General features: G+C 36.5%; 2 protein-coding genes across 7 annotated transcripts in view; one reads left to right on the top strand and one right to left on the bottom strand.

Annotated features, from left to right (window-relative positions):
* LOC138706266 (uncharacterized) overlaps positions 1-26,641 on the bottom strand; it is a 149,780-nt gene that overhangs the window by 105,419 nt on the left and 17,720 nt on the right. The gene's annotated exons all lie outside the window — the stretch shown is intronic.
* The window catches only part of LOC138706264 (fatty acyl-CoA reductase wat-like), a 30,228-nt gene continuing 23,916 nt past the window's right edge, over positions 20,330-26,641 (top strand). The window contains exons 1-2 of one of the 3 annotated variants that reach the window (XM_069835348.1): positions 20,330-23,521; positions 26,339-26,587. In XM_069835348.1, coding sequence (XP_069691449.1) covers positions 23,312-23,521; positions 26,339-26,587 — 459 coding nt within the window. In that variant the 5' untranslated portion in view covers positions 20,330-23,311. The remainder of the gene's footprint in view (positions 23,522-26,338; positions 26,588-26,641) is intronic. The other 2 variants (XM_069835347.1, XM_069835345.1) reach the window with 2 other exon arrangements.

Here is a 26,641-nt window from a genome sequence, read left to right as displayed (position 1 = left end):
TTTTGCAGTAATATACTGAATTAGGTGATGGCATCACCCTTAAGAGAATAGCGATTTTCATTATTTTTTCCCTGTATTCTTCATGTATTTCCTTCGTACACATAATCAAATAGTCTGTCTGAAATAATTTTTCGTGCAGGAGGTTGGTAGAAAGGGGTCAATTCCTGCAGCATATCCAACCCATTGGAGATAGCTATTTACATTGTCATTTGGGTGGTCAAATACCCAGCATTTAGCTGAGGTTAGCGTCGGATCGAATTTTTCCTGGTATAACTTTTGAGAGGGGTAAAGTACCAAGTTGAAGTGACAAAACGTGTTTCCTTAAAACTTGGCGCTTTGTTTTAATGTGCCACAATATATGGTTTCTTTCGAAAGTAATACCTATATCTGATTTAACACTTCCAGGTCCTATGAAGGTGAACTGGCTTTCGTACTGCAAAGTGTAAGTTTTCATTTTATTTTAGAAAAGGGTAAGCTGTCTGGAGAAATATTTGTATTCAAGGATAGATTTATGAACTTTTAAAGGGAAATAATACATCAGAATAGGATTAACAGTCTATTGACCTCACAAAGACATGACAGTAGTTATGGCATCATAATTGAGCTACTAGTCTCTTTTATACAGAGTACTGAGTATTGCTCGAAGAAAATTCTTCCAGGTAATAGCCAACATTTACATATAAAGTCAGCTAGAGAGAGGGACAAACTTGCGAACCCTTCCATTTTGGTGTGATTAGCGTCTGAGTCTGATACTTAGCAAAATGCTCATATAACAAGCGCCGGGTTAAAATGCTTGCTATCCACAAGGCTAAATGGAATGTTGTAACAAAAAAGGAATTTAACGAGTACTAAGTCGATATGATTGGTATAATTTCAAAATTTTTATGGTCAAGGATAAATTTCTTCCAGGAATTACGAAAAACAGAATTACTTGTAAACGAGACACGTTTTCATTACACTGCACCCAAGCACTTTTAGAAATATATTTCACGGTTCACAAATATGATGACTTAAAATTATCAGTCTTCACAGTATGAAAAATAAAGCAAGAAAAAATATCAACTTCAATTTCGTCCAACGGTGAACTTAATACGTTTGGAAACTCTGCTTCTCCCTTTTTTTCCGAAGTATTCATCTTGTTATATAACTTGTTATTGTAGAAGTCGATGCATCTGGTTACGGTCAACGTTAGAATGAAAGAATGCAAGACGGAGCTAATTCAGCATTGTAAAGGTCTAGCTGTCACAGACGCAAAGATACTTAAGTGGGACTTAAATTACGAATAAGAAGCGCGTGCCGCGTTTCGTTTGTTTTTGCCCCTTCCTCTGTTGTGAATTTGGCCGTTTTTGTACTGAAATAATGTTATATAAAATAATATTAATTTAAAATGACATAATATGAGGGACGAGCTTTTGATTGAATATGTCGGTCACATGAATATATTTTCTCCTTGTGGCATAAAACATATTTCTGTTGAATATTTAAGAATTCAAAATTAAACGTAATAGGGAGCAAACATGAAGCACATAGCACCTAATTCAACGAACATAATTACATAAGGCTCTGTAGCGTGGTGGTATAGTGAAAGCCCGTGGTGTAATGGACCTAGTTTAGAACCTAGAAACAATTCCTTTTTTTCTCTCTTTGATAATTTATTTGCATTATTGTAGCTACGTTATTTTATTTCAACCCGGAATAAAGGGGGTTTTACTACAGAAATAATATATACGTAATTCGCATTAGACCAGCTATTTAGTAATCTATGGTTATATTGTTACTGTTATTATTATTATTATTATTATTATTATTATTATTATTATTATTATTATTATTATTATTATTTAACATTATTATCATTCTATATTATTCCGTCGTAACATATTTTTGTAATACCAGTATTTTATTTATGTTGTCTCAAATAAAGTTACCACAAAATCAATGTTTATCAACTAATAACAATAGAAGACACCAACTCAACAATGCACATTCCTTCATGTTTGTGCTGTCTACACTGTTCATATGGTATCACATTAGTAACAATCAGTAATTTGTAGCGTAGATCAGATAAACAGGAGGCAATTTACATCATTTTACGTAGGGAGGCAATTTACCGTCTCCGGTCTACTTGGGGGGCCTACTACTGTATATAAATTAGTGGAATGTCGTAAAATTCTTTATATTTCACAAACTTAGTGCGGCAAAGACCACCTGTCTGAAATAATTATGTTACAGGGACGTTAAACTTTGCGGCTCCCATGCTGCTATTCGACAGGAGTAGACTACGTGCCAGCACCGAGTTTCCCCTTCTCTGTTCCTCATCTTCTTCGTCATCCTCGCCCATTCCCTACACTACACTTACACATACACTCACCCTAGTACACGACATAACTCTCCACACATACACATCATGCATAACGTGACCCAAGTGGTGTACAACTTGAAAAAAGGGTCACAGTCCTGCCATCTATCCGCTATATGTGGATCCCGATTCACGCAAGTGAAGTGGGTAGGCATTGGATATGCACATATATTTTAAATTATATGCAGCTGTTCAAGAACTTCTCAATTATTTATCAGGTAACCAGTAGTACTGCAATCAACATACAACTGTGAGGACTCAGATCATTCTCCTGAGTGTTTTAATTTCAGATAGAGATGTCTGCAGAAAAATCATCAAAGAATACGCTCATACGACAGTGGCTACTGGAACTCTCAGGAATTACTTATGAAGGGAAAAACTTTTTTCTTTTTTTCCAACACTACAACAAATAGCTATGTACCTCCATTCTAAATTGTATAAATCAATGACTTAAAACACAGTTAGGGCCCATACACACGAGCGACGTTTAGCCGCCAAGGTCGACTGCAAAAAGCAGAAGAAAATAAGTAAAATATATCTTCATAAACCTATTGATTTTCCATCTCAAAAATTGTTTTTAGACTTCAATGTTCTTAAAATAAGACAAATTTATTATATTGCAGTAATAAAATTTATACATAAAAATAGAAATAATTTTGAATTGTATTCGCATAGTTATGAAACAAAAGGTATGAATTATTTAAGATTGTTTGAACCAAAATGCAACACTGCTACAGTATTTAATCATAGAAGTAATTTAGACCCAAGAATATATAACAAATTTATATTTAAATATCCTAATCTCGTCAATTCTAATAGTCCTAGCAGAGCGGGTAGAAGAGAAAGTGACGTTACTTCCTCTAGCTCAGTAGTTCGTCGCCGAGTGGCGTTAGCTCTATGTTCCGTCCCCAGTTTCAGCTATTTGAGCGAATGCAAAAGGCTTTTAAACATAACCCATTAGATAAGAATGTATTGTAGAGTACTTTGTTACAATATTTTACTTGTTTAAAAATGTAATATTACTATATTAACTAATTGTGAGATATGTAACATAACCCTGAATAGTAAATATAATAATTAACCGAAAAATGGAACATTGTGCCGGCTTCAGCCAGAAATACACAAAAAAGTACAGCTTTGCAAAACTGAACATTTTTATGGGATTATAAAGTACGCATCGACATGAAATTATAGTTTTTTATACAGAAGAAAGAATGTAATATAATAAAGGAGACACTTTATTTTCACCAATAGTTTTTATCTACTATTAGTCATTAGTTGCAGTTGTATCTGGTTTATATGTAATTCAGGGGAACAAGAAATATTACGTGGAACTTAGACTCATAAATTAAGCTTCGATATTATATCTGTGCTAATGTAAGTTTTGATCTTTTGAAATACCTAGATTATCTTGTGTTTTGTAAAATTAAAAAAATTTAGTAGCACTGTATTAACTAATTGTATGCTACTTATTGGAGAATATTAAATAAGGTGTTTTCCATGAGATCTATTACTTTCTCATATGCTCGATTATAAACCTCTTATGATGTGGAAACGTAATAAACAAATGTAATAAAATTGTAAACCAGATTAAGTTGTAGCTAAGATGCAAAGTAGAATTATACTGTACTTTTGTTACCGAAATAACTTTTACGTTAATTACGACTAAAGTGCTATTATTAAAAATAAAACAATTAATAATTAAACATGTATATTTAATGAAGCAGAAGCTAGGTGCTTGGATTCAATTAGGAGTTCACAATTAGCACTTGAATACAGCACTTTTTAACCGGCACATAGATTGAAAAATGTTCAGCTGTATAAATCTATGGTGATCATCACAAGATAATCATTTTCTAATTCCAAAATGTCGCTCTAGAGCAGACGTCACCAAAAGCGTACTCGCGAGTAAGCCCCTGAACGGAACCGAAGCCAGTACGTAATGAGCGCGCTCCGCCTCACCCATCCCCACCTGTACTGTACTCAATGTTTATGCGCAAACGAAGAGCAGTGGCGGACTGCCATTATCATTGTGTTGGTCGGAGTGCTCCACCGTTTCGCAATATCTTCTAATCATGGACGTAGTACATTCAAGGATGAATAGGAAGAGAAATTTTTTGTGTTAGTGGGAAGAATGTGAAATGCTTAATTTGTTCGAAAATTCTTAAGGATGTTTTAAAATTCAACATGCGACGACAATACTCAACTCTTCACAAAGAATATCATACAATTACAGGCGTGTGGGACATGTGAAAATAATTTATTTTGGGGCTATCTGTGTAACTGTTGGTTATACATAATAATCAGTATATTACAATACGTTTACACTCAGTTCCGCATGACAAACATATAGCTTTTCGTTTAACTTTAGGTGAAATGCGTAGTCCTACAAATATTTTGCTAATATATAACAAGAAAATACAAACACAAATCACACACGTGTAAGTCTTGAACAAAAAAACTTCTTGCTACCTATGTTCTAGCTTGGAATATTGGAAAATCAATGAAGCCCTTTACAGAAGCGTCATTTATAAAATCGTGCATACAGAACGTTACTAAAATACTGTGTCCAGAACAAAGTCAAAGTTTAAGAAAATGAAATTGTTTCCAATTACAGTTCAGAGAAGGAATTTCAAGATTGTAAATGCAATTGAATCTGAAGTCGAAACCACATTTAACCAGTTTGTAGCTTACTCACTTGCATTGGACGAAAACACATATAGAAATGACAAAGCTCACCTAGCCATTTTCATCCGAGGAGTTAATGAACATTTTACTGTGTCTGAATGTCTTCTAGATGTAATTACAAAATACAACTGGAGAAGATCTTTTCCAGGCACTGAAAGGCAGAAGAGGTTGAATTTACAATGGCTTGTGTCTATAGCAACAGACGGGGCTCTAGCTTCATAGTATGTCAAAATATTATACAAACATATGCTATTTCTTATTCTTTTGATGCTATTATTTGTAAACCTAAGCAGACTGTTACCGCGATCCCCCACTGACCGCTCCCATCTTTTGAGGTACGAGTCTCTTCCCCTTCTCTTGCCTTACAGCACACTGTGTTCAGCGGGCAGCATCGAGAGCACGAATGACTATATGCTTTTTGGAGACCTCTGCTCTAGAGGATCCTGGTTAAATATTTTTCTGTCAGAATATATTTAAATCTGCTATCCCACAAAAATTAATATATTTCGCGAGTACTCTGTATTGCCATTCTAAATAATTCAAGGGTTCTTTCTTAGGCAAACGTGTTCTTTGTATTGACAATTGCGTGTAATATATTTTCTAAAATCGTGTAATGCTAGGATCCTTTGTACAGGACAGAGGAGGGAGTCTTTTAGTTCAGCGTAACTGCAAGGTCGTTCATTCACCTTGTGAATTCTATTGTATTTTCACTTCCCTCGAAACCATCACAGTTTACGACTCTAAAAAATGTATCGATTTTAAAAACACACACTAAACGCTGGTCTGGGATTCATTCGCTGGAAGGAATTACGGTCAATGAAACTAGACATAATTTTGGGCATTCAGGTGTGGAGTAATGGCACATAAATGCACACAAGCGCAAGATTAGCTAAAGTGTTCTTCTGATTTTCGGGTGTCACATCCAATTATTTTTTACTCGGATATTTAACGATGCTGTATCAACTACTGGATTATTTAGCGTCAATGAAATTAGTCATAGCCAGATGGTATTTGGTAAGGGTACATTATTATGAGAAAGGATTGATATCCTTTGGTTGGATATTTTCTCTTCTTTTTTTTTTAAGATATCGAGGCAAGTTTGGGAAAATAATGTGTTATTATATACGGTTTTGGTCGCCAGTTCTTGCGTGGAAGTTCTACCTCTTTACCGGCAATAATAAATTTATCGACTCTTACAATCAAAACGCAGAAAAATGATTATCACAGATATAAGAACGAGCATACAGTTTTCTGTCTTCGTGGATTTGCTCTACACCACTTCCGAAATATAGTCTAGTCTTTGGGTGGATAAAAGAAACGTTTCTTCCGTACATGTTATAAATTGGATTTACATCAAGAACAAAACAATTAGGCTTATTACTACTCTCTCACATAAACGGCACAATAAAAATCACCCGAACACCACAAGAAATATCTCCTTAATTCTATAGCAGAACGAGTTGTACCTTCTCTATCCACAGTATTAAAAGGAAAACTGCAGTTTAGATCGATCGCCACGCCAGTGCTTCGCTCAGTTGCCGTGGCGACACTAGGGGGTTTGAAAGTCCCATTAGACCCTTGCCGAGTTACCACACATTCTATTCTAAACGCTCTGGTTCTAGTATTAAATTTAAAAAGTTATATATGGATTTTATAAAAATTGAAAAATTGTAAATTTAAATTTATATATTCTTATTGCGTAGTAGACATAAGACAAATTGTATTATATACTTCTTAATTTCAATTCAGGAATCCGCTCCTGAGCACGAGTTCTACTCTTTCAGGGGCTAGCTAAAGTTTTTCTGTTTATTTACTGTATATTTTATGTTACAATTATTAGCAAAATAAATAAATAACACAATTACACAACCACCAACCACTTAAAACTTTCCACGAATCCCATGCCGTCTTATTTTCAACTCTTAAATTCAATTCAAGTTTTTATAGCGGCTTATTACGAAGCGAAACCAGTTTTGCTGCAGTTGATTCTCGTTATCCTAGTTGGTTAGGGAGGGTCACAGACTGGAATGCAAAGTAAAGGGTACACGGGAAAAACGAACAATGTCACATTTCCATTAAGTGTGAGATAATGATCTCTTTCAGTATATTACTGCAAAATTTATTGATGTTTCTACTGGAAATGATGAGTGTATGCGTGGTTTTAATTCTCCTTTACCACTCTTGGTAATTTTTTTATTTTAGTAGGTTATTTTACGACGCTTTATCAACATCCCAGGTTATTTAGCGTCTGAATGAGATGAAGGTGATAATGCCGGTGAAATGAGTACGGTGTCCAGCACCTAAAGTTACCCAGCATTTGCTCATATTGGGTTGAGGAAAACCCCGGAAAAACCTCAACCAGGTAACTTGCCCTAACCGGGAATCGAACCCAGGCCACCTGGTTTCGCGGCCAGACGCTCTAGCCGTTACTCCACAGGTGTGGACACCACTCTTGGTAAAAATAACACTAAAGTTTGTAGTAATACAGTGAATTAGATAATGACTTCACCCTCGTTTTTCCCGTGTACCCTTCAAATGTGTAAGCTTTTACGACGTTTAAGGAAAATGGGCATAAGATCAATGCTATTTCAGAATTGTACGTACTTCCATAATGATTGCAATTTCCCTAGTATTGTTCCTATGTTGCTTTATATTACTATTTATATTTTAGAGTTTCTTTTGGTGCGAAATACGTGGAGGTGCAGTGAGAAAGTATATTTTGTCTTACTACATGTTTAAGTAAAGAAAACATTTGCGTTGGCTTCAAATTACGTATGTCTTATGTGTGTCCTTCAAAATGAAAACATGACCTAGTTAACAACAGTTTAATGGTAGTAGTCTTTGGAAATGTTTGTTTGAGCTATATGTCCCTTTTCCATAGACTGCTTTTACTAAAAGTAGTTGTACTTGACTATGCGACGACATTTGAATCATGGAGATGGAAGAAAATAGAGGCTCCGTGATCCAGGAGTTCTACAGGGGTACAAATATCTTCATAACCGGAGGCACTGGCTTTATGGGTAAAGTGCTCGTGGAAAAGCTGCTTCGATCTTGTCCATATATCAACTCTATTTACCTGCTTGTTAGAAGTAAGAAGGGCAAAGATAAGGAGACCAGAATAAAAGAGCTCTTCGAGGAACCGGTAAGTAAATTTCGCTTCCTTATTCTTTTAACCATGAAACTGTCTTGTTAAATTAAGGATCTGTGTCTGAAGAGGCATTAAATGTACAAAATTAAGGAACTAAGTTCGCAATTACTTTGTAAATTGCAGGACTTGTATACTCAACCGCTGCCTAGGCTGTAGTAATTAACCAACGTAGGAAATTCGTGCCAAAGCAATAGATTTCAGTTGAATACAGAGAGGAGTGTAGATGTCACCTGCGCCTCGCCCTGCTCCCGTTCGCTACAGACGATGCACAGTATGTTCACATAGACAATGCATAATATCATTCTGTGGAGATTAGAGTCGGGAATAGTTTGAACAATATTTTTAATTTATATTAATATTTTAGGTTTTGAACTAAGTGAGCTATTCTGTTATTGTATTATTTACGTAATGTTAATATTATGCATGATTTCAAAAAAGTAAACTCATCTGTTATTAAATAATAATTATGCGAACAGGAGTGTGTAACACGTTTATTTTTTCTTGGATTATTCTTCGTTAAATGTTGACGTCTCGTGCCGCTATGCATTCGGTTGCGTTACAGTCCAAGTTCAGCAGCGGAATTACGATTCGAACTACCTAGTTGTCATTACAATAGAAATGAAAAATGTTCTTGAAAACAATTATGGGTTGAATATTATGTGCCACATACGAGATACACTATTAGATTCGCAAAGTAGTTGTTAACCTGATGATAGTACGATATACTGTATCTTATTTCAGATTTGCTCCAGTAACATCTTGTGGCGTAGAACGAATATTTTCAAAGTACATAAAAGGAATATTTGTTTTTTTTTTATTTTAGTAGGTTATTTTACGACGCTTTGTGAACACCTAAGATTATTTAGCGCAGGGGCGTATTTTGCGGACTACCTGGGCTACCGGCGGTAGCCCAAGGAAATTACAAAAGATAAAGTTTATAATATAACATAGTGTAATAATTTTGTATTATTAGTTTTACCATAGTAATTAAAATTAAAGTAATTGTTAGATATATTTTGTGTAATAATAGGGTCAGTGGTAGCCCAAACCCTTTAACCAGTATACGCCACTGATTTAGCGTCTGAATGAGATGAAGGTGATAATGCCGGTGTATTTGTTTTGATAAAATGAAAATGTTTATTGTCATTTGTTATAATGAGGCTAGAATCATAATTGTATACTTTGTATATTATTTTTGTGTGTGTATGGGTAAATTATTTTAGATTGGAAGTTGCGAAGCTTTATAATAACAAATTATTTTTTTAAAATATTATTCGTTTGTTTTCTTGTTCTAAAGACGTTTAGAGCACAAGTTTGGTTACCACCCGGCTATACATGTTTGTCGCTCTGGTTCATTGACATTGAGAGCTGCACTACTACTTTTCATTCCGTAGAGATATAGTCCAAGCTCATGTAACTTAACAATTTCGGTACCAACTTCCTAGCTCTGATCCACATTAACCTGCCATTAACTCAACACCACAGACATGTGATATGAAGCGTTCTTCCTGTCTTGTTTTCAAATGTATTCATTCGTGAAAAATGAAGTAGCTCTTATCGTTTTAGTAAATTTTATAGCTTGTTAAATTTTCCTGTGAATTTCATTGACAAAATTGCACTAAGTATTAAGTATTTGATATAATATACTCCATGCTGGAAAATTTTTAAAGCATTAAGCGAGTTCCTGTTATATATACAAGGTGTAACGAAAATAGTGGGCAAAGTTTTAGGTATGGATTCCTCATATGTAGAGAAGAAAAAAAGTTTATATGAAATGGGTCCAGAAATCCTTTGTTGCCGCGTTATAGGGATTACAAGGAGGATCATTGTGCACTACAAAACTTAGATATTGGTTGATTGGTGTTTAAATAATTTCAAGGGTAAAATTTCTTCGGGGCCGGTTATTGATCCCGGGACTCGGGCCCCGGAACAAATTTTCCCTTGAAATTATTCAAGCCTGCTTCACAGGGAGCTTTTATCTGAAATCCAGATTTGCATGATACATGTTTCAGTCTGTGTACATTTTTTTACAGGAACCATTCAAAATGTCCACCTCCTGCCTGAATATAGGCCGCAATTCGTCGCATTGACGTCCGAACCTGCTCCCAAATTCCTTGCGTAGCATGTGTTGTCCGACAGTATTGCTCAATTCGCAGATGGAAAGTTTCACATCGTTCACAGGAGTCGAATACACAAGCGACTTCAAGTGCCCCCACAAGTAGAAGCCCAGTGGGTTGAGCGTGGAGGCCAAGCAGTTGTTCCACCTTGCCCTATCCATCGGCCAGGAAATGTTGCATTAAAATGTCTACGTACATCGACTGAAATATGTTTGATGGCAGGAAAACATAACATCGGTTTTCCGTTATGAGATCACTCTAAATTCTGCAGAATATCTTGTTGATGCGGGAGAGTGGAAGTCATAGCTAATTGAGAATGACTCGCGCACTATGCATGCATTATGCTTACGATGCGGCTCGTTCCTTGGCTACCCTGTACTGTTTAATATATTATGTAGATTTTGTGAACACATTGTGTTCATGATTGTATATTCTATTTTCCATATACGTAGGTTGCGTTACAAGATATAAGGTGTGAGAGCTATTGAGCATAGAATGAAGTCAACGGCGTATCTCAGGCGGCAGACCCGCTAGTCTGATAATCAGGAGTTCAGTTCAGAACTTCGACGTTTATGGTCGACTAAAGATCCCCAGAAAATTGGGTAATAATCATTGGGGTAACCATTTTTTTGGCCACCCAATATTTATGATCATCTTATTTTTTGTCCATGCCACTTTTTGTGACTGAAACTATGCTCACTATAGGTTTCGTTCTTATTATTTTTGGTAAATTAATTTTTTGGTCACAATTTATTTTAGCTCACACCATTTTTAATTGATCATAATTTATTTGTTACAAGTATTGGCTATTTTAATACAAAGTGAAATTTGTTATAATGAGTTCGTAATGTTTCTTGCTAATAATACAAGATGAAATTTTTCGCATTTAGTTTTAATGTTTTTACAGTCGCTGGTTTTCCCCTGCATTTTAAAAGTCACGCATATTTTCTGCTACAGCTAAATGGAAATGTTTTTTCGAAAAACGCTCGGACACGTCAAACAGTATATTTTAAAAGACACTTTTTTCACAAAAACAAACCATTCTTGATATCATTATTATGTGAGTGGTGACGTCATCGGGAACATTTTTAAATGACACTCTGTATTTTTCTGTATACCATCTGACAGATTTTTATTATTCTCCATGGTTACATAAGCTATCAATTGTTTTATAAAACAAACGTTGCTATGGTAACAAAATAAATAGTTGGACTTCCTGGTGTTATGGAAGGAGTTCATTCATTGAAATTAACAGAAAATAACGATGTTATTAAGTGAAAGTGAGGAAATTGAGATTGTAATGATAATTGGATATGGTGACAGGAAACGTACCCAAGATGAAGCATGTGCACTTTTCAATGAAAAACATCCAGATCGACCTCCTATTTATGAATCTACTGTCAGCAGATACTCACAGACTCTAGAGTAGTGATCATCAACTCGCGTATGAACGGGCACGGGCAGTGCTTGGCTCATGCGTGCTTACTGTACCGGGCAAAGAACCGGTTTGTGGCGTTGTAGTGAACAGAGGCGGTTCTTGCTATCCATTCAAACAAGAGATGTGAGGAGCAGAAAACACTTCAACACGTAGGGCACACTGAAGAAATACAATTTACAGATGCATTATACAACTCATAGTAACGAATATGGCAGATACCAAGGTGAAGAGCGTGTAGCATTAATTCAAGAATTGAAGGAAAATGAGCTAGAAGTTGTTAAGATCACAATGTTAGTAAATCGGCTGTGCGACTCAGTTATAAAATTTCACTTGTAATAGTACGATATTATAAACCTTTCAAAGAATGAAAATTTGAAGAATGTTTAATTACAACTGAAGAACTTTTCTCAAGTGTAGGAGTTTGAATCTACCAGTTTGTCTCCTTCCACCGTGATGCATCCCATCCGAGGTCTAGCCGAGGACGTTCAGGTGCAACTAGTAATTATTTGTCGATCTGTCATTTGTTGTTCTTTGGCAGTAGATGAAAATACTTATGTAAGCGATAATTCCCAAATGGTGATTTTTGTAAGAGGCGTTATTGAAAACCTTTGAAAACCTTCAGATTAAGGAGAGCTCTTATATATTGTTCTTATAAAGGATACTACTACTGGTTCCGATATTTTCATGTAGAGGCTGTAGAAATTATTTTGGACTTCCTTGGAATAAACTTATATCCTTGGCAACCAATGGTGCTCCTTCCATAGTTGGAAGTAAAACGGGAGTAATGAGGAATCTAAGGGACGAAGTGAAAAGCGTTAATGTATACCATGAAGTTATTTCTATTCACTGCATTATACGCCAACAGAATTCATGTGCAAAACAAATAAAAATGGTGTTATAGAAGTAGCCCAGTTGGAAAACCACCAACACAATTATATGGGAAAATTCTCGCTCATTGTCAATTTAAGCTTTCTTGATGAATGCAATAGCGAGTATGGCGTTCCGTCATATTATAGTAAAGTGCGGTGACTAAGTCGTGGCAAATTATTGGATAGGTTCTTTGAACTGAGGGAGGAAACATCATCGTTCACGGAGAAAGAAGAAAAGTCTGTATCATACGTGAAAAATGAAAAAATGGGTTTGTGAACTTGCCTTCTTAATGGAATTATCTGAATGCTTTAAATTGTTTTCTACAAGGTAACAACAAGATTATTACACAGTTATATGACAGAGTGAAGGCGTTTAATATGAAACCACCTCTAATTATGGAACGTTAGCTTAACCAAAAGAACTAAGTTACAGCACATTTTTCAAAATTAACAACGATATAGGCATACTAGTTTCTTAAGACTTTGGATTTCGAAGAATATATTCACACATCATGACGATCTGCGTCAGGAATTTGATTCGAGATTTAAAGACTAGGAAAATTTTCAATTTGATTTTCGATTATTATTTGTAATTAAAACTTATTGATTTACTTTACGACAGTGAATTGAAGGACAAATATCAAAACAAAACAAGTTATCTGACTTTTATATGAACTTTCCATGTCTTAGACTTCCCCGATAGTACAGACATCCATTTTCGGATTCACATATCTGTACTAACAGTAATTTTTTTCCTATGATGAAGAAAAACAAGCCATGTCATGGAAGCCAAGTATCGGATCACAACTTAAAATGTGCTTTCACATTATGCACTATACAAACAATAGTTCCAAACGTTGAGAAATTGCTGAGGGAAAAGAGAATTAAACAAATCCCGAAAAATCAGTGCTAATGCCAGTGTTGAGTGGACTGAATGGAGTTAAATTTCTGCATTACTATTTCTAGGGATTTTGTGTGTTTTTTTTCAATATTTTCCTTAACAGAAGCAGTTTACACATTTACAGTAATTGTCATGCATTACCCGAATAATTAACATGAAATGTGTATTACATTTATAAAAGTAATTATAAATTTATTAACTTCTAACTTTGTTGAAAATAGGCTACAATGTTTTTTTTTTTAAATTGCTTAAGATAGTTTTTTCAGTTATTTCTATTCAGCCCGTATATTTTTTCATCAGAAAACAATCATAAACCTATGCAGTAAATTCATATTGTGGTCCCGCCGCTGAACGTCTTACCTGCCCTGTTACGACTTTCCGCGGGCGAGCGGGCAAGGCTTGATGACGACACAGTGCTCTGAGTTGAGGACCACTGCTCTAGACGTCTAGAGTATGCCATTAGGAACGTCCAGGATAACAGATAGGGTTTGGAATTGAACATGTTACATCAGCTGCTTGTCTGTTCGGACGACGTGAATATGTTAGGAGAAAATCCACAAAAAATGAGGTAAAACACGGGAATTCTACTTGAAGCAAGTAAAGAGATAGGTTTGGAAGTAAATCCCGAAAAGCCAAAGTATATGATTATGTCTCGTGACCAGAATATTGTACGAAATGAAAATATAAAAATTAGAAATTTATTCTTTGAAGAAATAGAAAAATTAAAATATGTTGGAGCAACAGTAACAAATATAAATGACACTTGGGAGGAAATTAAACACAGAATAAATATGGGATATGCTAGTTATTATTCGGTTCAGAATGTTTTGTCATCCAGTCTTCAGAAATAAACTCCGTAAGTGGCGGTAAATTCTCGTGAATCACTCTGTATTGACTTGAAAGGATAAATTAAAGCTTGAATAAAGCAAGTTATAATCTTTTAACAAGGACTTAGGACACTTTGGAATCCACCCATTCTATTAGCAAATATAAATTTCACCAAAAAAGAACACTAATACCGGTATTACTGGTTATATTTGTCATGGAGTTAACACGTGCTAAATTCCTGGATCCATTTAGTTCTTTTAACCTTCCTTTATAGTTGTCTGTGGTTGGAGTCCAGCCTACACGAAAAGTGTGCATTCTAATTGCAGCTGCATACAATGTTGGAAGGAACTGGTTTTGCAGCATAGATAAATATGCTTACCAATTAGAAAAAAACTCCATACAATGAAGAAATTCATTGCACAGTCAAACAGGAAAATATACGAGGTCAGTACTCTGTAATAGTAACACTGGAAAGTTCACAGTTTAAGTGGCGAATGACGTAACCAGTGCAGCAGGAATTGTACGGGCAGACAGCGAGGCTGACGTGAGGCATTGCGCGGTAAGCCTTCATTGGGAAGGATTAATGGCTCTCCCCCCTGTATTCGACAAATACTCTTTTGCAGCCAGTCCAAATGATGTAACAATACATACCGCGCAAATAAATAAATAAATAAATAAATAAATAAATAAATAAATAAATAAATAAATAAATAAATAAATAAATAAATAAATAAGTAAGTAAAGTAAGTAAAAAAAAGAAATAAAGAAAGAAGTAAATAAGGAAAGGAAGGGAGGAAGGAAGGAAGGAAATAAGGAAATGAGAAGACACCGACGTGGCTCAGTCGGTTAAGACGCTTGCCTGCCGATCTGAAGTTGCGCTCGGGCGCGGGTTCGATTCTCGCTTGGGCTGATTACCTGGTTGGGTTTTTCCGACGTTTTCCCCAACCGTAAGGTGAATGCTAGGTAATCTATGGCGAATCCTGCGAATCCTCGGCCTCACCTCGCGAAAAATCATCTCGGTAACACCAATCTCATCGACGCTAAATAACCTAGTAGTTCATACAACGTCGTTAAATAATCAACTAAAACGAATAGGGAAAGGAGGGAAGGAAGGGAGCGAATGAGGGAGGGAAGGAAGGAAGGAAATGAGGAAAAGAGGGAACGAAGGAAGAAAATGAGGAAAAGAGGAAAGGAAGGAAGGAGAAGAGAATATAAGCAGGCAGGCAGATACTGTAAAAATTTAAAAATGGTTTTCTCTAAAAATATTTGTCTCTTAAGACAAAATTATGTTCTGATGTATTTTTAAAATTAATAATGTTATTTGTAAAACTAGAATTGATGTAAACAAAAGAGGTATTTAAAATGGTAGTGCTACCTGTTCACATTTCCGTTTGCAGTGACTGTGTCAATATCTTCATTGATAAATAATATAATAAACTGTTACATCAAAAATAAAATGGATTACCAGATAGGTAGGAAACGAAATAATCGATGTATGAAAGCTGTTAAGTAATGTACAACTAAATCATAAACATTTGAAAATACGATAATTGTGCCAATTCATTTCTATTCTAATAACTTTATAACTTCTTATTCAATTAAAATGTTGTGAACAAAGAGAGTCCAAATTATGCTATTGCTTTGCGTGTTGTTATTGACATCAAATTCACCTCTCTGCTCTTCCTCACGTCACCCAGCAAGCCGAAAGGAGTGTATCTACATTTCAAGCCGCTTGATGGCAGCACGGTCAATTTTCAAATCCCTGCTTTGCTTTTCGAGATGGATCCTTTGATTTAGGTTCACTTTGGTTTTTTTGTGCATTCTATACGCGATGATTGACCAAGTCCAACAGGTGGACCGAGTTGGAATTCGTGAATCTGATGTCCACAAGTAGACAATTCTGCCTCAGCCCTGACATAGCTGGGTCCCTTCCTTAGAACAGTACTTGAAAAGTCGCAGGGCCCGGAGTTCCAAGTCCTTTCTAACTTTGGAAACACGATCTATAGTACAGGTCAGCTTACTTAATACCCCAAGGGTGAAACCTAAACATTTTTACCTCATTACTACACAAGCTAGTGGATTATGGTGATTTTCTAGTTGCAGGTTGAATTTCCTATTGCCAACTTCGTTTCGAATTTCGGTACTGAGAAATACTGTATTACAACTGGTAGTGATTTTATAACTGTTATGTTGGCAGCAGTGACACACGTTGTCAGAAGTTTAAATTCTGGAAGTTCAAATTGTTCTAGATTTCTGAGCCCATTACTGGAAGCTATTGAAATTTGTAAATACTAATAATTAATTAATATCAGTAAAAGGTAAAATGTAAAGGTGTCCCCGTAACATGTCATGGAGGCACTTGGGGGGCATGGAGGTAGAGCCCCATGCTTTCCATGACCTCGGCACTAGAATGAGGTGGTGTGGTCGGCACCACGCTCTGACCTCCTTTTACCCCCCGGGAAAGACCCGGTACTCAATTTTATAGGAGGCTGAGTGAACCTCGGGGTCGTTCTGAAAGTTTGGCAAATTAATATTAGTATTAATATTAATACATAATAGTTATTGTATGTGTTGTGGTTACAATTTCAAAATTAGAGTCATGTAGGCTAAGTGTAAATAAATATAACATATTTCGTCTGATACATGCCCTTGAGTAATCGATAGAAATATCATTTCATATTTTAAAATTTCTTTTGTGTTTAGACTTTTATTACAGTAATGGAGTAAATATTCTACAGCATACATTTCAAAGTGGCATTCGTTTTCGGAATTCATACTAATCATTTCACGTGATCAAACAAAATACATTTTTAGGTTAGGTCTTGTGATTAGTAAACTGTTTAATCAAAGCAATGAATTTCATGTTGTCAGACGAAATACATTTTAATATTAGATCATACATTAATCTACTAACTACTAACATAATGTGCGAGAGGTTCAGAAGAAGAATATATTCTTTCATAATTTATTGAACCTTTTAGAAAACACCTCACCAACATAAAGATGAGATGTGGTAAATAAGCAAGACATCGTTTTTGTTAATACCATATTATTATTATTATTATTATTATTATTATTATTATCATTATAGTACATGGCATTGTGTGATTTTATCCTCTTTTGGTGATATCTAGTATTAGTTGGCAACACTGAAGAGACGACCAAATTAGTCTTTTAGGAATAACTCTTACGTGATCCTCAGTATACTTCTAAGACTTCACTTCAGCTTATTTTTAACTGTTGCAGATGGCAGATGAAATGAGGAGAAGGGGGAGACGGAAGTACCCTAGAAAAACGCTCCGCGACGTCTGCTTTGTCCACCATAAATTCTATCACTATCTGGCCGGGTATCGAATTTGAACCCCTAAGTGAGAGACCAGCAGGATAGCACTGGGGTCACAGATGCGGCTTCCTATCTCTTATTGACACGGATGATATTACTGAAGATGGGTCACTGCAGTTCCTTAAGTAGGCGCATTCCCAACCCACATCAGCTGACTACGCTAAGGTTCTCTATGTATGTTGCTACTGTATCTCTAGTTTTCGAAGCAGACGATACTATACATTTATATAGACGGTATTAAAACTCGGACGAAATGATCTTGATATGTAACATGGGTAAACCTAGAAAAGCCCTAACTCTAACCTTAACCGCAACTACTGTAGTGTCACTTAGGAATTTTCCTATAAAAATTCCATGCTTGACCGGGACTCGAACCTAGACTGCCTGCGTGACAGGATAAAGACCTAGATCAGCGGTCATCAGCGCAGAGTACCCTCGGGATAGCGTCACTTACCCCCGGATAAGAGATGCTCTATGCTTTCTACCTCTCCCTTCCACACGACGGTGCATATTACGATATACTTCTTACCATTTACCCATTTCAACGAGTGCTGACGACTACTGATCTAATATTTTAAGAAATTAGGGTTAGACAGTTTTTTGCACAAATGTATTAAATTTATAATGACTGTAGAAAGTAATCAAATTTATAAATAAAAACAAAATGCATAAAATCATAAATACTCGTAGTATTCATTAACAGTGTATTATGAGAAGACGGCATCACTTTAAAGAAGTCTACACCTTTGGAGTAACGGTCAGCGCGTCTGGCCGCGAAACCAGGTGGCCGGGTTCGATTTCCGGTCGGGGCAAGTTACCTGGCTGAGGTTTTTTCCGGGGTTTTCCCTCAACCCAATACGAGCAAATGTTGGGTAACTTTCTGTGCTGGACCCCGGACTCATTTCATTTCATTCAGACGCTAAATAACCTGGGATGTTGATACAGCGTCGTAAAATAACCCAATTAAAAAAAAACTTTAAAGAACCTAGCTAGAGACAATTTCGAGCTTACGGCACAGATATTATAGCCTATGTCCACTTTTCCTAACTTTCGGGAAACGTTGAAAGAAATTGTTCCTGTCGCATACATCTTACAGAAATAATGCAACAAATTATAATTGTTATATTAATAACGTTTCGTACAATACAATACAATATTTATGGAAAATTAAGGTTTAGCCTCATACTATCAGCATATCACCATATCTGAATTTTAACCAAAAATGGACATACAGTAACTGTGTTTTAAGTCATTGATTTATACAATTTAGAATGGAGGTACATAGCTATTTGTTGCAGTGTTCGAAAAAAAGAAAAATATTTTCCCTTCATAAGTAATTCCTGAGAGTTCCAGTAGCCACTGTCGCATGAGCGTATTCTTTGATGATTTTTCTGCAGACATCTCTATCTGAAATTAAAACACTCAGGGGAATAATCTGAGTCCTCACGGTTGTATGTTGATTGCAGTACTACTGGTTACCTGATAAATAATTGAGAAGTTCTGGAACAACTGCGTATAATTTAAAATATATGTGCCTATCCAATGCCTACCCACTTCACTTGCGTGATTCGGGATCCACATATAGCGGATAGATGGCAGGACTGTGACCCATTTTCAAGCTGTACACCACTTCGGCGGGCCACTCTATGCATGATGTGTATGTGTGAAGAGTTATGGCATGTACTAGGGTAAGTATATATGTGACTGTAGTATAGGGAATGGGTGAGAATGATGATAAAGACGAGGAAGAGAGGAGGGGAAACTCGGTGCTGGCACGTAGCCTACTCCTGTCGAATAGCACCATGGGAGCTGCCAAGTTTAACGTTCCTGTAACATAATTATTTCAGATAGGTGATCTTTGCCTCACTAAGTTTGTCAAATATAAAGAATTTTATGATATTCGACTAATTTATATAGTAGGTCCCTAGGTAAACCGAAGACGGTAAATTGCCTCCCTAGGTAAAAAAGGACGTAAAGTGCCTTGTGTTTATCTGAGCTATGGTACAAATTATTGATTGTTATTAATGTGATACCATATTGTGAACAGTGTAGACAGCACAAACATGAAGGAATGTGCATTTTTGAGTTTGGGTCTTCTGTTGTTATTACTGGTAAACATTTTTAAAATGAAAATTAAAACAAATATATTTGGAAATAGGCATTTTAGGTACTAAAGCCCCAAATGAGTATTTTAGGGCACTAGACTATACCTTTGTCCCGCGCCGTGGCGTCGCGGTCTAAGGCATCCTGCCTAGGACTTGGGTTACGGAATGCGCGCTGGTTCGAGTCCTCATGGAGGAAGAAATTTTCTCATGAAATTTCGGCCAGTGTATGGGACAGGCGCCCACCCAGCATCGTGATGCACTTGGGGAGCTACGATAGGTAGCGAAATCCGGTTGTGAATGCCAACTATAACGGCTGGGGGGATCATCGTGCTAACCACACGATACCTCCATTCTGGTTGGATGATCGTCCACCTCTGCTTCGACATGTGGGCGTGAGGCCAGCAGCCGGCTGGTCGGTCTAGGCCCTTCACGGGCTGTAGCGCCACGAATTATTATTATTATTATTATTATTATTATTATTATTATTATTATTATTATTATTATTATTATTATTATTATTATTATTATTATTATTATAGGCTATACCTTTATAAATTTTCATGATTTTCCATGTAACATGCACATATTTTAAAACTTTTAAATTAATGCTTAAGAAACAAAATAGACAGTTCTCCTAATATCTAAGGTCTAATGATTGCTGTTTTCTATTCTTTCGACGATTTCGGTAGAGTATGCGGGATGAGGACAGTGCTGTACTTCCATTTCTCTGTCGATCAGATTTCCTTCTTGTCTTACCGTTAACTGGCAATATTATGAAAATACACGCCGGCGGCGGCTAAAACTCAGTGTAATACGATCCCCACAAGCAGATACTACTAGCAGGCTAATGTGCCATATACGGTAAACCCAAGCTACCGCAAGGTAAATAATTACGAAAATGTTTAACTTAGATCGTGTAATCGGGCAGTCATTTGGAAAAATATTAGGCTATGTTGTCTGTTACTATTTTTATAAAACACTACGCGCATCTTGCTTCTTAGCGGGATCGCTTCGATGCAACCCTCCAACACAGCATGCATAATTATCTTTATTTCATACACATCACAATCTACAAACATCCAAACCCATACCATTACACAACCACTTAAAACGTTCCACGAATCCCATGCCGTCTTATATTTAACTCTTAATAACTTATATTCAAGTTTTTTTTAGCTGTTTATTATGAAATGAAACCAGTTTTACTGCAGGTAATTCCCATAGTCCTTGGAATTCAAATCATGACAAACAAAATGTGTAAGCTTTTACGACTTTAAGGAAAATGGGCATAAGATCAATATTGCTTTAATGCGGGGAACGCCGATTCCCTCCCAAAAATGAGGTTCCGATTCCCTTCCCAAAAAGGGTACAGCCCAATTCCCTCCCAATTTTTCGTTGTTTGAATTCAGTGTAGTCCGATTCCCTCCATATTAACCAGACACACAATTTTCCGTCATACTTTACATAGACTGCGGACTGTCTGATTCCCTCCATGTCTTAACCAGACACATAATTTTCCGTGACACTTTACACAGACTTCGGACTGTCAAGGATATAACTGAAATAACCAATGCATACCCTTGGTGTGTTAAAAAATCATGTTAATTGATGATGTCGATTGATTGATTTCGAATTGTCAAGGACATAACTGAAATAACAAATCCATACACTTGGTGTATTTAGTCTTCTATATATAAACATTGAGAAGAGCTTTGTAGGATGTGGCATTGCAATATTGCGAAAGATTGATCTGGCCATTATGTAATTGTTCAATTTTATTTTTTAAATATTTCATTTTTTGTTTATAAGTCTTTGTAGTTGTACCTGGGTGGATAACGGCAGAACTTATTTTAATTTTGGTATCTGTCTGTACTTTGCATAAAACATCTAAAAACACGAAAATGTTGCGGTGTGACGTTTAAAGGAACTGTTACATTTTGTGTGGAAACTTTCACAAGCGTTAATCCTTCGAATTGCAGTAGCATTTTTTCAGCCCATAGAATTGGTGGGGAAAGAACTTCGTCATCTATGTAATTTTGTGTTAGTCACAGAATGCTCTTACTTTTTCACAATTAGGATCTGTGAAATGAAATGATCGGCGAAACAATTTCGGACGTCAGTGGGGTCTAAATATGTTAGTCCAAATAAGTGTGTCAGTTATTTAGCAATATCCGAGTTACAGTCTTTGTATGTACGTTTCAATACTAAACTCTGAATTTGTCTCCACCAGACCGAGATGGAAACGACAAAACTTGACCCAGCCAGCCAGAATTTACTTGAGGGAATCGGAGTATTTAATTGCAATAGCTCCTTTTTGGCGCGAAGGGAATCGGTATATTTACAATTACTGCTTCGGAGGGAATCGGAAAAAAAAAAAAATTAACAGAGTGAGAGAATCGGTAGCCACCCCCTTAATGACTCCATATTCTGAAAACTTGAAATTAATAACTTTAAAACGGATACTGGTGTTTATAGTACGTGGATTTTCTCCTAACATAGGCCTATTCATGTCATTCTCATAGACTAGGAGCTGATGTAACCCGTTCAATTCCAAACTCTCTCTGTTATCCTGGACTTTCCTAATGGCATATTCTAGAGCAAAGTTAAAAAGTAAAGGTGATAGTGCATCTCCTTGTTTTAGCCCGCAGTGAACTGGATAAGCATCAGATAATAAAATAACAATTACAATATAAAAATAGCTATTTTATACGAATTTGTATAAATCGAAGTACCTGTACATAGCATTTAGTCTGGCTAGGGTTCCGGACCGGAAACACGCGTGTAAGGTAGCGTAGACTGAGTCATTATCGATCTTGTGTGTTTTTAATTATATAACTTTGATTAATAATAGCATGCTTACAATTATATTTGTATTGCATGAAGAGTACTAACCTGTGTTATAGTAGTTCAAAGTGGTGTCCGTCTGCATTCACACACTCCCGACGTCGTTTGATGAAATTGTTATTCACATACAAAAATTGTACGTACTCCATAATGATTGCAATTTCCCTAGTATTGTTCCTATGTTGCTTTATATCACTATATATATTTTAGAGTTTCTTATGGTGCGAAATACGTGGAGGTGCAGTGAGAAAATATATTTTGTCTTACTATGGGTGCTATTCATAGACATTTCGCTCGCCCGCGCTACGAGCGTGCTAAACTAGCCCGGCTATCGACTGTTTACTTGTACAGGATTCATATCATATCATATCGCTAACAGTGGTTTACGAATACGAAAAACGTTAGTTCGTTGATCATCCATCGGAAGCCCGCGCTAAGAATGTCTATGAATAAGGCCCTACATGTTTAAATAAAGAAAATATTTGCGTTGGCTTCAAATTGCGTGTGTCTTATGTGTGTCCTTCAACTAAATTATGAAAACACAGTTAATTTGAACAGCAGAAGTTTAGTAGTAGTTTTTTTAGGAATGTCTGTTTGAGCTATATGCCCATTTTCCATAGACTGCTTTTGTCAAAACTAGCTGTACTTGGCCATGGGCCGACATTTCAATCATGGAGATTGAAGAAAATAGAGGCTCCGTGATCCAGAAGTTCTACAGGGGTACAAATATCTTCATAACAGGGGGCACTGGCTTTATGGGTAAAGTACTCGTGGAAAAGCTCCTTCGATCTTGTCCAAATATCAACTCTATTTACTTGCTTGTTAGAAGTAAGAAGGGGAAAGATAAGGAGACCAGAATAAAAGAGCTCTTCGAGGAACCGGTAAGTAAATTTCGCTTCCTTATTCTTTTAACCATGAAACTGTCTTGTTAAATTAAGGAGCTCCGTCTGAAGAGGCATTAAATGTACAAAATTAAGGAACTAAGCCCGCAATTGCTTTGTAAATTGCATGACTTGTATATTCAACCGCTGTCTAGGCTATAGCAATAACCAAGGTAGGAAGTTCGTACCAAAGCAGTAGATTTCAATTGAATGCAGAGAGGAGTATAGATGTCACCCGCGCCTTGCCCTGCTACCGTTCGCTACAGATGATACACAGTATGTTCACATAAACAATGCATAATATCATTCTGTGGAGATTAGAGTTGTGAATAGTTTGAAAAATATTGTTAATTTATATTAATATTTTAGGTTTTGAACTAAGTGAGCTATTCTGTTATTATTGCATTATTTACGTAATGTTAATATTATGCATGATTCCAAAAAAGTAAACTCATCTGTTATTAAAATGATAATTACGCAAAGAGGAGTGTGTAACACGTTTATTTTTTGTTGGATTATTCTTCGTTAAATGTTGACGTCTCGTGCCGCTATGCATTCGGTTGTGTTATAGTCCAAGTTCAGCAGCGGAATTACGATACGAACTACCTAGTTGCCATTACAATAGAAATGAAAAATTTTCTTGAAAACAATTATAGGGTTTAATATTTTGTGCCAGATACCAGATACACTATTAGATTCACAAAATAGTTATTCATTTGATGATAGTAAGATATACTGTATCATATTTCAGATTTGCTCAATTAACATCTTGTGACGTAGAACGAATATTTTCGAAGACAATTATTTTTTTTCTGAACATAAAAGGAGTATTTGTTTTGATAAAATGAAAACGTTCGTTGTCATTTGTTATAATGAGGCTAGAATCATAATTGTATACTTTGTATGTTATTTGTGTGTATAAGTAAATTAATTTAGGTTGGAAGTTACGATATTTTATAATAACAAATTATATTTTTTAAATATTATTCGTTTATTGTTTTCTTGTTCTAAGGCCGTGAAGATTGGAGCACATGTTTGGTTACCACCCGGCTGTACATGTTTATCGTTCTGGTTCACTGACATTGAGAGATGCTCTATTACTATCCATTCTGTAGAGATATAGCCCAAACTCACACAACTTAACAGTTTTTGGTACCAACTTCCTAGCTCTGGAGCTATAGCACCAATATGCCTGAGTTAAATCCCAAATCTCTCTGCAGTGCGTATGAGGGAAGGCATATGTCACTGCTGATAGTGATTCCTCTGCCGGATGGGGACGTTAAGCCTGGCGGCCCCTTTGGTGATATTCGACAGGAGTAGGCTACGTGCCGGCACCGGGTTTCCCCTTCTCCATTCCTCACCTTCATCAGCATCCTCATCCATTTCCTACACTACACCTGCACATACACTCAGAACACTTACACATACACTCACCCTAGTACACGACATAACTCTTCACAGATACGCATTATGCATAACGTGCTCCGCCGAAGTGGTGTGAAACTTGAAAATGGATCACAGTGCTGTATGCGAAACTCGAATCACGCAAGTGGGTATGCACGCACGCACTCGCCCACGCACGCCCCCCCCCCCCCCCCCGCGCGATCACTTTTGTTCGAGTGAATATTTGCCTCTAGCACTTAAACAACACGTATTTATTTGCTGAATGTGTTTCAAATACGAATATGTTCTCAGTACTTAGGTGACTTTATCCTAAGATATTTTGCAGGTAAACATCCTCAATACGTGAAATTGAACTGTTAATAAGAAATCTGAGGCAACGAGATCAAATAAAAACAAAATTCTCCTCTCTACCGGAATGAAACTGCAACCTGGATGTTTTATTTTTGTTTCTCTTTACAAACGGGGAGCATGAACCTATGATGAGAGAAGTAATCAATGAAGGTCATGCAATATATTTTCTCTTCATATTTAGCAACATTCCGAAATTAACCCCAGTTTATAACAAACTTTTCACTAGATACGGTTTGCTTAAAGCTTATTGTATTTCTATATTATTACTTTAATATTGCAGAACAAACAAGTGGTTGCATAGTTTTATAGCTACTCTCGATGCTAAGATATTACCGAGAGAGATCACGAGCACGGCTAATTTTATACGCAACTTCGTCGCCCTCATACGGAGATGTAGTGTCATTGGACGTGGTCACACAAGTTACATTGGTTCATGGCCTAACTACTAATAACATTAGCATTCGATTGTGCGTCATAATATTGTTATAGTAAGCGTTTAAATTTCTGCCATTTTTCGTTTCACCACGGATCCCGAAAAGGATGCCCATACTTGGTCCAGAGTAAGATGTAATCGACGTCAAAAATAACGCTGTCCGCACATTGTGACAAAGGGAAACTCATTTCTCGGGAAACCTCCTACATTGACCTTGAATCTCTTCACGGCTCCCGCGAATCAGAGGAGTGCAACGTTGCTTAGCCAAGAAGTGTTGCTGTCAAGGAGGACAATTGGCGCTCGGGCATGTATTTAATTCTGAAATTCATTACTCTGTCAGGTATAAACGAAATGTCTTTCTAAGTACGCCCGAAAAAAAAGAAAACATAATTTTAGCTCAATCCGTTCCCTCTCTACAATTATTACAAAGAGGACACTGTAGGGCAGTCTCCGAGCGGGAACGCAACGGGGAACTGATTTCTCTTTCTCTACTCCAGCGATATTACTATGTCGTAGCGATCTACTTTTGATTCTCGTCACATGCAAGGGTTTTGCATTTTAGTATTGTTCAAGTAAAGCGAAATTTTATCCATTGTATTATATTCATTGTGTTGTGATTATTGTTACAGATGTTTGGCAGATTGAGATCGGAGCAACCAGAGTTCAAGGACAAGGTCATCGCGATCGGGGGAGACTGCGCAGAGAAGGATCTGGGACTTAGCCCCCACGACAGGCAGCAGCTTGTGGACTCGTTGGACGTGATATTCAATCTGGCGGCCACTGTGCGCTTTGACGAACATCTGAGAAGGGGCATATATATCAACGTGAGAGCTACCTTGCACCTTATGCAGCTCTGCAAGGAGTGTGTTAACCTCAAGGTACAGCTCCAAATCTCAAGAAAACGTAACCAAATCAGTGTTGTTCATTTAAGT

This window comes from Periplaneta americana, chromosome 9 (assembly GCF_040183065.1).
Source record: "Periplaneta americana isolate PAMFEO1 chromosome 9, P.americana_PAMFEO1_priV1, whole genome shotgun sequence".
Lineage (NCBI taxonomy): Eukaryota > Metazoa > Arthropoda > Insecta > Blattodea > Blattidae > Periplaneta > Periplaneta americana.
Note: the sequence above shows the minus strand (reverse complement) of the source record. Positions and strands in the feature narration are given on the sequence as shown.